This window comes from Nycticebus coucang, chromosome 11 (assembly GCF_027406575.1).
Source record: "Nycticebus coucang isolate mNycCou1 chromosome 11, mNycCou1.pri, whole genome shotgun sequence".
Lineage (NCBI taxonomy): Eukaryota > Metazoa > Chordata > Mammalia > Primates > Lorisidae > Nycticebus > Nycticebus coucang.
In genome coordinates, this window is record NC_069790.1 from 84,049,909 (window position 1) to 84,062,493 (window position 12,585).

Below are 12,585 nucleotides of genomic sequence, written 5' to 3' on the forward strand. Positions count from 1 at the left end.
TAAAAAATGGAATGACTGGTTTAATCGCACCATCCTCACTGTGGACTCCAAAGTCCTAAACCCAGGCAAAGTTCAAAACAAAATGCCCTGTGGCTGTGTCTCCCTGAAAAGGATTTCTGATGTTTTTAAATGGGAGGAAAATGAATTTAGAACATAGGCAATTATCTACACCACATCTAAATCACTAGATGGTCCTCAATTTAAAAAAAAAAAAAAAGTACATGAGTCGGCAGGACGGGGCATTAAAGGAAAGAAAGACTGTTAGTAAAATCTATAATGCTCTCTCTCTCTTAGACCTTCTGGGAGGTTATAATTGCATTTGGCCACTGCAGGCTTGTCAGAGAGAGCCTGGCTTCTTAATAGCCTCAACCCTAAAAGGAGTTTACTGTCAAGGGGCGACCCAGCTGAAATCAAATAACAAAAACGGGAACTGTAACCCGCCTGAAATGGGAGGAGGAAAAGGAAGGGAGACTCCTGTATACATCAGTCAACATTAATGTCCTTTGTTGTTCACCTTTGCACAGAACAGCGAGCGCTATCCTGTTCCTTTTTCTCCGAACGCTAGAGTCAGAGTAGTCCTTTCCTAAAAGCTGTCTCCCAGTCTCCAAGACCCAGGCTTTCCGATGCACCTCCCCATTATCACTCCACAGCCGTCCCCTACCACCACCCCACTGTGCTCACCCGGGTCGAGAAGGTGGCTAGAAATAAAAACACTGCTAAAATACCCGTTCCCCTCAAAAGACCAAAGAGCCGAGCGGCGCAGATGTTAAAATTTAGCAATGCCCCCGCCCCCCAACACACACACACCCCAATACACCCGGGATAGGAGGGAGGAAGGAGGCTCCGACCAGGCTCAGTCTGTCAGAGCGGCTCTCTTGGAGGACCGTGCCACATTTGGCTCTCCGGGAATGCTGACCAGAGCCGGAGAAGAGGTTTCTACGCCTCCTACGGTTTTGGGGGTGTTCTCTCTGCCCGATTGTTGCTGTCTCCCTCTCCACCCTGGGAAATCGGTGCAGCTTACTGTTGTCTCCCCGTCGCTTAGGGAAGAAGGGGAAGGAGCGAGCGGAACCCCGTTCGCCTCCTCTCCCAACTTGACACACACACACCCAGTCGCCACTCCAAACTCCGCAGGCAGAGCCGGGAGCTGGCGGGCCGGCGCGCGCTCCCCTCAGCATTCCCCGCGCTCCGGGAGCCGGTGCGGGCAGCGCCGATCCGGCTGCGGGGGGCCAGACCCTGGTGCGCACCCCTCTCCCCGGGGCTGGCTGGGCAAAGCCCGGACCCGCTGCGCGATGCCAGGATTAGACATTTTTAGCCGGGTGGAGCGAGAGGGGCGCGGGGCAAGGACGAGAAATGCGCACCCGCTCGGGCCAGAGCGGAATAAAAGTTCGCCCCGCAGAGACTCACCCACGCCGTATTTCTCGTGCTCCGTAGGTATCCACATGACGAAAAGGGGGCTCTGGGGTCTTTAGACTTTGTAATCCCCGCGCCCCTTCTCCGGCTCACAACAATGCACAGCTCCCCAGTAGTGGCTGCAGCGCCGGAGCCCGGCGGCTTCGCGCGGACAGCGGGCGCTGGGTAGGGTCTGAGCTGGAGGCTCCAGAGCCCCGCGTTGACACCGCGCCGGCGAGACTGCGCCGCCCGCCGCTCTCCCGGCGGCGGCTGCTCACTGTCCTCCGACGCGCTCTCGGGGACCCGGCGGCGCAGTCATTGTTCTGATTCACTGAACTAAGCGAACACGCCGGGGCACTCTCGGGCTCACCCCCGCCCGGCAGCGCCTGGTCCAGCCCTCCCCTCTCAGGGCCCCCGCAGCACGCTGGGAACTGTAGTTCTTGGCCGCTCCATCCCTAAAGGGGCGTGGTGCAGCAGTTAGGGGCGGGGATTAAGGGCCTCTTCCCCACGTTGTATTGGCCCAGAGAGTGATGGCGCAGCGTAGGCGTGGAAAAACCAGCTTGTCAATGGCGAGTTCGCCTCTAGTGGCGCTTGTATTGGCGGAGCCCGGTCCCTACCCCGCCCCGCGGCCCTCCCTTTTCTTTTCCGGCGAGTAATGGCTGCTCCCGAGACCCAGAGGGCTGCTGCCCGACTGGAGGAAGACGGTAGTAGAGGCCGCAGCGAAGTCCGGGGTGTAGGTTATGAAGGTGAGTACAGTGCCCCTGAGGTGCAGGTGACTAGTCTTCCTTTCTGCAAGACCAGGAGTGCCGCTGATCTCCGGTTAGACCCTGACATCCCTTTAGCAATAAAAGGCCACCTGGGTTCCAGGGGACTAAAGGGCGGGGCCCAGCGGCATGGGGTGGAGCGGAGGGCGGCTACTTGTCTGGGTCTGCCTGGGTAGGGCGGAGAAAATGGAACCGAATGGCTTTCCCAGCAGCGGGAGGGAGCTCCTTGGGCGTCTGTCTTCCGTTTTGGACCCCTAACTTTGCGCTGGCTCTTAGTGGAGGTGGGTCGGGTCAGGTTCGCGCATTTGTGATTATAACTCTGAGGTCAGTTGCTCTTTTTCCTCGCCAGTACCCTGCCTCAGTTTGCTCGGTTTGACCTCGGAAGTGTGTTTTCCTTTGCCTCGAGCGGATTTCCAGTCACAGACTGGTCACTGCTCTCCACTCTACGGATTTGCCCAGTTACTGGCTGAAGTGGCCTGTGAAGGGAAAGTTGTGTGTAAAACATTTAAAAAGTATGTTTGAATGTCTGCATGTTCTTCAGAACTGAACGTGAAGGGAAGCCTAAGAGATCTTCCTAGGTCCTAGATACGTCGAGAAAAAAGAAAGTGACAATTTGCACTCGTGGCTTCAGAGTACATTTGAAGGGGTTTATGAAAATCATTACAGCTGCTTTGGCTGAACATGACTTTCATGTTGTCCTCTGATACACTCTGGGGTTCAAAAACCAAACTTTGCAAGCTTCAGGTTGATTGTCTTCAGGACTCTTTCCTTTACCCTCAACCTTCCACCCCCTTGTTTTTGCCCTTCTGTCAGATTTAGCACAGCAAGTTGTCTTTTTCTGATGGACATGGTTTGGGGCATAAATATGGTTTTCAGTCCTTTTTGGGCTTTTTATTTTTGGTTTCAATGTTTTTATTTTCACAGTTCAATTGATATTTAGTCTTAATTTTTATCTCAGCAGCACAGAGATGAAGTGCAAGTTCTTCCCATCAATGGAACTCGCTAGCTCTGAAATTATTTCAGTACCTCTACCAAAAGACACACACACTCTAAACAGTTTAGTATTGTGTTGGCCATATATTGGCCTCTCATCTGATGGGAAAGAAAGTTCAGAGGGCTACCAGTTTAAGATCTAAAGATGGAATCTTTTTCGAATTTTTCTAAGAACTTAACTTTTCTAAAATGTAAAACATTTTTAAAAATTAGTCGTTTTTAAATTATAAAAGTTTTATTATAAACAATTGAAACCATTCAGAAATATATAAAGTAAAAAATGTAAGTTTCTTAGTTGGTGGGACCACCAGGATGCATCTTACAAGGGTACATGTGAAACTAAATGAAGAATATAAATGTCTTAACACAATAACTAAGAAAATGCCAGGAAGGCTGTGTTAACCAGTTTAATGAAAATATTTCAAATTATATATAAAACCAGTGCATGGTGCCCCATGATTGCATTAATGTACACGGCTATGATTTAATTAAAAAACAAACAACAACAGAAAAAAACACTGGAGCCCAGGAAATGATGGGATGCTGCCTTTAAAGTAATGCAACAAAAAAAACCTTGTCCTATAATTCTCTACACCCAGTAAAAATATTTTTTCAAAAAAAATGTACGTTTCTCTACCACAGAGTTCCAATCTCAGAGTAAATAAGTGGTAAGAGTTTAGTGTGTGTTCTTAGATCTTCCTGTATGACACACATCTATATGGTTTTGATTTTTTTTAATAGAAAGGGATGAATCTATGTAAACTAAAAGATTTCAACCCTCTTTTTCTTTTTTTCAATGATCTATTGCAGACATTCTTCCATATCGGTACATTTGTTATTTCTTTTTTATGGACTGTGCCCATTATGTTCCATAATGAGAATGTGCCATACTTTAAACATTACCCTATAAATGATAATGAAGTGTGATTTTTCATTTTTCAATAACGTTGCAGTGAATAGCTTTATATCCATGTATCTTTGCCCACTAGCTATGTATTTCTTGGGGAATTTCTGGGTCAAAGGATATGCAAGTTTAAAATTTTGATGGATACCAGATTTTCCTCTTAAAAGGTATTTGCCATATATTCTCAGCAGTAATGTGAGTATCTTTTTCCTCATATCTTCACTAACTTTGAGGAAATCATTAATCCAGGATGAATGTTTAAGTGACTGTTGGATTCATTTAAGTATCTGAGCTTAATTTTTATTCCAACTTCTTTATATTAAGTACTGAGGAACAATGAATTTACAAAATCTAAACAAAATCTAAAAAAATGTCCTCACCCTTGCTTAGAACTACTCAATATTCTCATTGTCTTATAGCAATTAATGGAAGAGCTTAATGGTTGATTGTTGTGTCCTTCTTATCAGGTAAAATTGTCATTAAAAATTCCTCTTAAAAGGGACTTTGCCTAACAATTGCGATCAGTGTAACCTGGCTTATTGTACCCTCAATGAATCCCCAACAATAAAAGTACTTTGAGTGCTATTAAAAAAAAAAAATTCCTCTTAATAACCTATGTTATTAGCCATCACGCTGTGGCTTTATCTGTATTCTTTTCACAGCCAGCACAATGTGATAAAATTTTAAGTGGAAATAATTACATTTAAAGTATATTTGTATCTTGTTAGGCATCCACTTAGGCTACCAAGTACAATATATCTTTCCCTGTAAAATCATATGCCATTTTAATTTTTTGAAAACCACCTCTTTTAAGAGGCTTCCCTTTAGCTCTAATTAAAATGTCAGTCTTTGTGTTTAATATCCTGAGACAGCAGGAACGAGGGAGACTTATTATAAAAATCTTTGCAATTTCTCAAAACTCTCCTAGACTATGTCACTGAGTGGGTATGCCAGCTGGTATGTAGCACATTCCTGGAGACCACTGTGTTGCCAAACTTCCTGTGGTCCCATCCTTCTTTTGTGAGGCCCCTGGAATGACCCAGTCAAGTCTTGCAGGACACTACCTACTATACATTTGAATAGTAACTAGGATTGCAAATTGTCCTCTAAAATTAAGAACAGATCAATAGATTGAGCATCTCCCACATTTGAGACACATTATTGGTATTTGTTCTTTTGCTGTTTTTAGGTAGAAGTTAGTAAGATAACACATCTATAGTTTATTCATTGACAGTACCTTTAGGAGGATTTTGTGACATTGTTTCTTCTGACAATGCTAACCTTTACCTCATCTTGTAATATTCTGACAAAGTTCTGAAAACTTTTGTTCCTCCAAAAGCATGTTCAATAGATTATGCTCATAGTAATGTTTGGATTTATATTGTGTGTCTTCTTGAGACGTAGTAGTACTAGCTCATGTGTGAAGTCTCTGGAACAGATGGAGAAGGATAGCAGGTGATGTCAACTCCTCATTCTTGTCTTTTCTACTTCAGTAAATGGCATCAAGTCTACCTTAGACTTCTAGGAAGCATCCTTGATTCCTGTCTTGCCCTCAAGTACTGAATTTGATCAGTTACCAAGTCTTATTTTTCTTTACCTGAAATATTTTTTGAATCTGTTCTTCTATTCATCTCTACAGGAGCTATTCTGACACCACTGCTAACCCTCGCCATCACTGGTTCCAGCCCCCAGATGGTGCTCTTGAGAACCAAGCCCTTGTCATATTTGGCCATCTGATGCTATCTTGGCTTATTGTCAATGTTCAATAAACATTGAATCCACACTCTAAAACAAATATATTTGTGGGTCTTCACTTGAAATCTTGAGTGTAACTGTACTGAATGGGTAATTAGAACCAAATATTCTGTGTGGCATATTAGGTTCTAATCTTTTCCAGCTTCATCTTTAGTCACCCTGCTTCCATTCCCATGTCTCAAATTGTCTGCTTGCTGTATCACACTGTAGTTTTTTATTGGCAACTTCGTCTACCCCAGTGGACTGTGAACTTCTTGAATGCAAGAGGTGCCTTATTTTATAGGCAACCACTGTTTATCAAAACTACATGCATTAAACATTCTATAACAGTTTAATGCTAGAATTAAATGTATCTGTTTAAAATGTCCTCAAAACATTTAGAACAGCAGCTACTTTTTTTTTTTTTTTTTTTTTTTTTTTGCAGTTTTTGGCCGGGGCCGGGTTTGAACCCGCCACCTCGGTATTTGGGGTTGGAGCCCTACTCCTTTGAGCCACAGGCGCCACCCAGAACAGCAGCTATTTTAAGCAGATGAAATTAAATAGACTAAAAAGTGAGTAGATATTTTATGCTTGAGAGACAACTGAAAATGCAGACTGTCATTAGGAAGACAATATTCTGAGTGGAACTGACATCACAGTTGTCATGTTAGGGTAGTTTTTCCCTTTTTTTTCTTTCAGTGAAGTTTTAATGTTTAGATAATTTTTAATGAATACTTTAAAACTGTGTTATAACTTTGAACCCATAACTAAATGACCTACTGCATGGACCTTAAAATCCATCTTCCATCTATTTCTGTAGATGAGCATTAAGTGTAGTCTCATATATTTGACATGACAGTGGAAAAAAATACTAGACTATTGTGGAAAAACCGTATTTCAATTTCATTTCTGACATTTAATAACTGTGTAACATAGGTTAATTGTATGCCACAATTATGAAAAGTTACATGTAACACTTGTAGAGTTATTGTGGTTATTTCACTATTTATTTAGGGAAGCCCAGCATTTGTCCTATTATAAAGTTGGACCTCAATAAACATGAGTTGCTTTCATTATAAAAAATATCTATCTGAACCATAAAACTGGCAGCTCCCTGATACTGCATTCACTTAGGAAGCAATCTAAATCGTGGCGTAACTCAGGAGAAGCTTAGGAATGTGTTGGTGATAACTGCTTGTGCCGTCAGCACTCTCCTGGAATTTGGGGTTGTCAGACTGCTTGTCAGTGCTACATACTAGGATTGCAACTATGTGTTCTGAAAGCCCTTTATGTTATCTGTATGATCTTTGATATCCTTTTTCACCCTATACACTGCTGCTCCCCTCATATCCAGCTTCCTACCCTGCCCCCACCAACATTCAAAGTCCTCCAGGAACTCAGGTAGCTTTTCACACTTGAATGACGGCCTTGTAAGGTATAGGCTGGAGTATGTCATGGAAGATATAGAATTATAGAAATCTAGCCTTACAGGTCTTGTTTGGCATAAGTTACTGAAGATCCTTTTGTTTTGCAGAACATCCTTTTATTTTCCTGTGACAAATAGATAAACCCAGCTTATAGGAAAATAAGAGAGGAGCTGTTATAAAAATTGATATTACAATAGTGATGTTGTGAGCTAACATTTGTTGAGCACTAACTGTGCTAGGTACTGTTTCAAATGCTTTTAAACATCTTGTCTCACTTCATTTTCATACCACCCTTGAGGTAGATACTCATATTATCTCCTTTTCATTTATAAATCAGGAAACATATGCAAAGAATAGCCTGCACAAGGTCACACAGTAACTGAAAGAGGACTTTTATTCTATGCATTATTATAATAATGTCTCATAGTAACAGAGTTCCACTGGATGAGGTCTGAAATGGTCTTTTCTTAAACATTATGCTGTAAAGTTAACATTACTATAGAAAAGCAATATGGACTAGTGGAAAGATTTTGAAGTCAGATTAATTTAGGATTAGATTCTGGTTACTTGCCAGCCACAGACAATTAACCTCTGAACCTCAATTTCTTTTCTGTAAAATGGATAATAAGTATATCTGTCTTGATGTGATGCTGAAATGACTGAGTGACATGACAAGTAAAATAGTCTGATCTTCAAAAATGATGACTTATTTCAGGTATAGGCACATTTTTGGCATGTATGCCAGAAATGATACATAATACAGGTGATTTCGATGTTTTTTTCCCAATTCAAAACAGGTTTCTGTTTAGTATTTGATGGATCAGATACCAAATTTACATGCCCTTTCTATTGGGTTGAGGTAGTTTCTCCATTCATGCAAAAGAATAGTGCTGGCCTTCACAACGTCCACTCATAGTATTCCATCTTGAAAAACTAAAGATGTTGCTGATCAGATTCACGTAATAGAAATTATGCTTTCTTAATATAAATCATGGATGCATAGAAACAAGCAGCATACATTAATTGCCATCCCATGATTAAAATCTTTAAATCATTCTATTAACTGTTGTTGCAGAACTTTAACACTGAATTAGAGTTTAGTTCTGCTGTGATTAGATGAATGAATTTTACTGACAGTACCTTAAAGACTCGTGCGAAACAAGTGTGTTCCATTGACCTGCTTGACCCAAAGGTGAGTAGGGCAGCTTTTTTCAGAAGTGGCGGTGGATTTGAATGATCAGTCTTCTGCTTCTCTTTACATCTCAGGCAATTTTTTTTGTGACCAATGGCATTTATTTACAAGAAAGCCAACTGGGTTTGTATATTCTCCTTAGCTATAGGAACCAAGTAAAGTTTTCTAGACTTACACCAGTGTTTTTCAACTTTTTTATCTCATGGCACACTGGAACCTATAGTTAAACTTACATGGCACACTTAAATTATGTTGATAAAAAAAAAGTTAAGAGTATACTTACTGTGCTTTGAACTTCTTTTGAAAATAATTTAATTGACAATCTTTAAAAATTTTCATAGCACACCTGAGATCCTCTCATGGCACCCTGGCTGAAAATCACTGACTTAAATCTTTGCTTCATTGCAGAGTAGGGAGCGGGGAATCATCAATTGACAAAGGGTGGGATATGTTAAGTAATATAAGGTAATGTGGTATACTATTAGGCTTTCTCCATGTGTAGCATATTTAAAATAATATACGGTATTAAGTAAGTAAAATGAGTGGGAAGAAAGAAACTGGAATAGGAATCAGAAGATCAGGATTCTGATTCTGTATTTGCTGCTGCTTGGGAATAATCATTTAACCTCTCTGAGTTTCAGTTTTATCAGAAAAATGATGCTAATGTTATCAGGAGGTTGAGTAAGACAGTGTATGTAAAAAGCACTCTGTAAACCATGAGGCACTATGAGATGAACCATGGCAGGGATGATGACCTGTCTCAAGAGGAAGTAGTGGGTACCAGCACAAGCTTTAGAATCGGACAAACCAGAATTGAATGGAACTGTCAGTTAAAAGCTGTGTGACATTGAGTAAGTCATATGACCTCATTATTATTATTATGACAGCTGCTGCTGCTACTGCTACTACTAAAATCTGGATATAACTTTAAAATGTTTGCAGACTAATCAAAGAACATTAAAGTGGAATTGAGACAAATCCTTGATTATATAATGTGTAAACCTCTTAAGGACAGGAACTATTACAAATATCTCTGACTTTATCTTCTGGAACAGTGCCATTCTGGATGCTGTATGGAACATAAAGAAAGAACCACTAATCTTACCCATAGTGACATTTAGATGTGGATGGTCTTAGCTGAGCTAGTAGGAGAGTTCCTTCTAGTTCCATAATACACTGAAAAGTGGATGTATTTGAATGTGAGATGCATGTGTTGACTGAGGAGATGAGCATACTGAAGCTTTTAAATGTGTTTATTTTTAAAAGAAAGGAAATTCATGTTTTGTCTCCATATTTCTCTAATAGCGTCCTCATTTCCTATTTTTTTCTTAATAGAAAAATGAACCTTCCCCTGGCCTCTAAGTAATCACTGAGGCTCTGCCTTTAAAAAAACTTTTTAATGTTTTTATCCAAATACTGAGATTTTTTTTTTTTACCAGTTAAGACCTCGGATTGTAATTGTGATTGTTTATTTAACACAATCTCCTGTTATGTAACAAGCTGCTATTCACCAGTAATAGCCAATTAGAAAAGACAATATCTTGTAACCGTTAATCGTAATTACCATTAGAAAGCAATTAATAGTAGGAACTGTTGCTGAACTGTAACATAACATCAATCAAGCTATCCTTGCTAAGGATACTACTAATTTCCTCAAATGAGGAAGGGTAGAGGAAGGAAAGGAAAGTGGGAGAGTCTGTGAACTCATTGTAATTTCTTTCAAACTCATTTATGAATGGCATTTGAAAGCTTATTAAATATGCATCTACTCTGGAAGGAAAGTAATGCTAATAACCTACTAGGACATTGAGTAATTTTTCCAGGAGCAGTGATCATAGACAGTACAGTTTTGAGAAAAGCTCACTGGACCTAGGTTTTAATCCCACTTCTGCTTCTGATTGTGGTTTTAGAAAAGCCCTGGTTTGCTCTGTTGGCCAATATTTCATGGTTTGTAAAGGATGGAGTTAGGTTATAATAGCATACTTTGAATTGCATCTTCCAAGTTCCAGTAAAAGAGCCAGGGAGCTCACATTGTTCATATCAAGGTTCTATAAAAAGAAAAAGAAATAGCTGGTCTATCCTTAAGAATTAATCGTACACGTGAATGTCATTGATTAGGCATGTCAGATTAGGAAACTAGCAGAGAACCACTGAAGTAGATGACTTTGGGAGTCCCTTACTCCAAGAGAATCTATAAGTCAATAGGATGCATCCCATCTCACTGTATCCACTGTCCTTTCTGTTTATAATAAGCAGTGCAGATCTGAAAGAGGCTTCATTAAATCTAAAAAATTTGTTAAGCATCTGTCGATGTAGAAGCTTCTTTATTCTAGATGCTGTAGTATACAAAAATGGAAATAACATTGGTTTTGCCATCAAGGATCTTATGGCCTAGGAGGGAAGATAAAAGCAGTACACGAATAACAATTTTATCAGGAAGAAAGTGCTAAGGTACATCACAGTGATATAGATAGAATTAAGCAAGAAAGAACTTATTCCCAGCAAGTGGTACTGGACCTTGAAGTTTAATAAGATTTAGACATGCAAAAACAAAGAAAAGGCATGATTGGCCCAGGCAAAGGGAGAGAACAAAAGAAAAACAAAAGGACATATGCAGCAAGGGTCAAGTCAATTCATTTTGCCTAAAGAAAATAACAGGTAAATGGGAGCAATGAAAAATAAGTTTGGAAACATAAATTGAAACTAGATCATATTGTCTCGGATGTTACAACTTCATGCTGCAGAGAGTGAGACTTCGAAGTTTGAAGGAAGGGAATGACAAGATGAAAGTTTAATCAGGTAACAATGTACTGTAGAAAGTTAAGTCTGGGGTACTTTCCAAACCAAGAGATAATAAAGACCCACACTAGACTTTAATAATATACTCTTGTTTTTGTTTTGTTTTGTTTTTTAGATTTTTTAAATTAACAAAAATTATACATATTTATCTTGTACAACATGATGTTTTGATACAGTATGTATATGCATACATTGTGGAATGGCTAAATTAAGCCAATTAACATATCTATACCTTACATACTTTTGTCTGTGTGTTTGCTGAGAATATTTGAATCAACTCATGGCAAGTTTCAAGTATGCCACATGTGGTTATTAACTATAGTCAACGTACTATGCAGTAGAGCTCATGAAATTTCGTATCCTTTGACCTACATCTTTTCAGTGTTCCTGCACTCCACCCTATCCCACCCAACCCTGGTAACCACCATTCATTCTACTCTCTGCTTCTATGAGTTGGACTTCTTTAGATTTCACATATAAAGGAGATTATGCATATTTCTCTTTGTGTGTCTGCCTTGTTTCACTTAGACTAATGTATTGTAGGTTGATACATGCCATTGTAGAATTTTCTTCTCTGTTAAGGCTAACTAGTATTCCTATGCACATGTGTGTATACATCCCATATTTTTATCCATTTATCTGTCGATGTACACTTAGGTTGAATCCATATCTTAGCCATTGTGAATAATTCTGCAATGAACATGGGAATGCAGATATCTTATATACATACTAATTTCATTTTCTTTGGCTTTAGACACAGAAGTAAATTTGGGGCTCATAGGTAGTTCTTTTTCAATTTTTGGAGTAACCTTTCTACGTATAGTGTATAAGTGCTTATCTCTGATCTTTTTGATAATAGCCATCATAACATGTGTGAGGAGATATATCTCCATAGTTTTAATTTACATTTCTCTGATGATTAGTGATGTTGAGCATTTTTAATATGCCTGTTATCTTTTTGCTTGTGTTGCATATAGTTTTGATGTCATATCCAAAATTCTTTGCTCAGCCCAATGTCAAGAAGGTTTTCCCCTATGTTTTTTTCCGGGAGGTTTACAGTTTCAGGTCATACTTTTAAGTCTTTGATCCATTTGGGTTGAGTGTTATATGTAGGATAAGATAAGGGTACAATTCCATCCTTCTGCATGTAGTTATCCAATTTTCCCAACACAGTTTATTGAAGAGACTGGCCTTTCCCTGATTATGTATTTTTGTCATCTTTATCAAATATCAGTTGTCTATAAATGTGTGGATTTATTTCTGGGTTCTCTATTCTGTTTCATTGATCTATGTATCTGTTATTATACTAGTACCATGCTGCTTTGATAACTGTAGCTTTGCTGATTTTGACTCAGGCAGTGTGATGGCTCTCGTTTTGTTATT

The 12,585-nt window shown here is 39.8% G+C and overlaps 2 protein-coding genes across 5 annotated transcripts in view; one reads left to right on the forward strand and one right to left on the reverse strand.

The window, feature by feature from the left end:
- The window catches only part of DOCK4 (dedicator of cytokinesis 4), a 471,167-nt gene extending 469,414 nt beyond the window's left edge, over positions 1-1,753 (reverse strand). For all 3 annotated transcript variants that reach the window (XM_053609306.1, XM_053609304.1, XM_053609303.1), the window contains exon 1: positions 1,405-1,753. In XM_053609306.1, coding sequence (XP_053465281.1) covers positions 1,405-1,441 — 37 coding nt within the window. In that variant the 5' untranslated portion in view covers positions 1,442-1,753. The remainder of the gene's footprint in view (positions 1-1,404) is intronic.
- A 280-nt stretch (positions 1,754-2,033) lies between these two features.
- Positions 2,034-12,585, forward strand: part of ZNF277 (zinc finger protein 277) — a 108,579-nt gene continuing 98,027 nt past the window's right edge. The window contains exon 1 of one of the 2 annotated variants that reach the window (XM_053609570.1): positions 2,034-2,135. In XM_053609570.1, the coding sequence (XP_053465545.1) occupies positions 2,045-2,135 (91 nt within the window). In that variant the 5' untranslated portion in view covers positions 2,034-2,044. Of the gene's footprint in view, positions 2,136-2,340; positions 2,435-12,585 lie in introns of those variants that run through there. The other variant, XM_053609571.1, reaches the window with a different exon arrangement.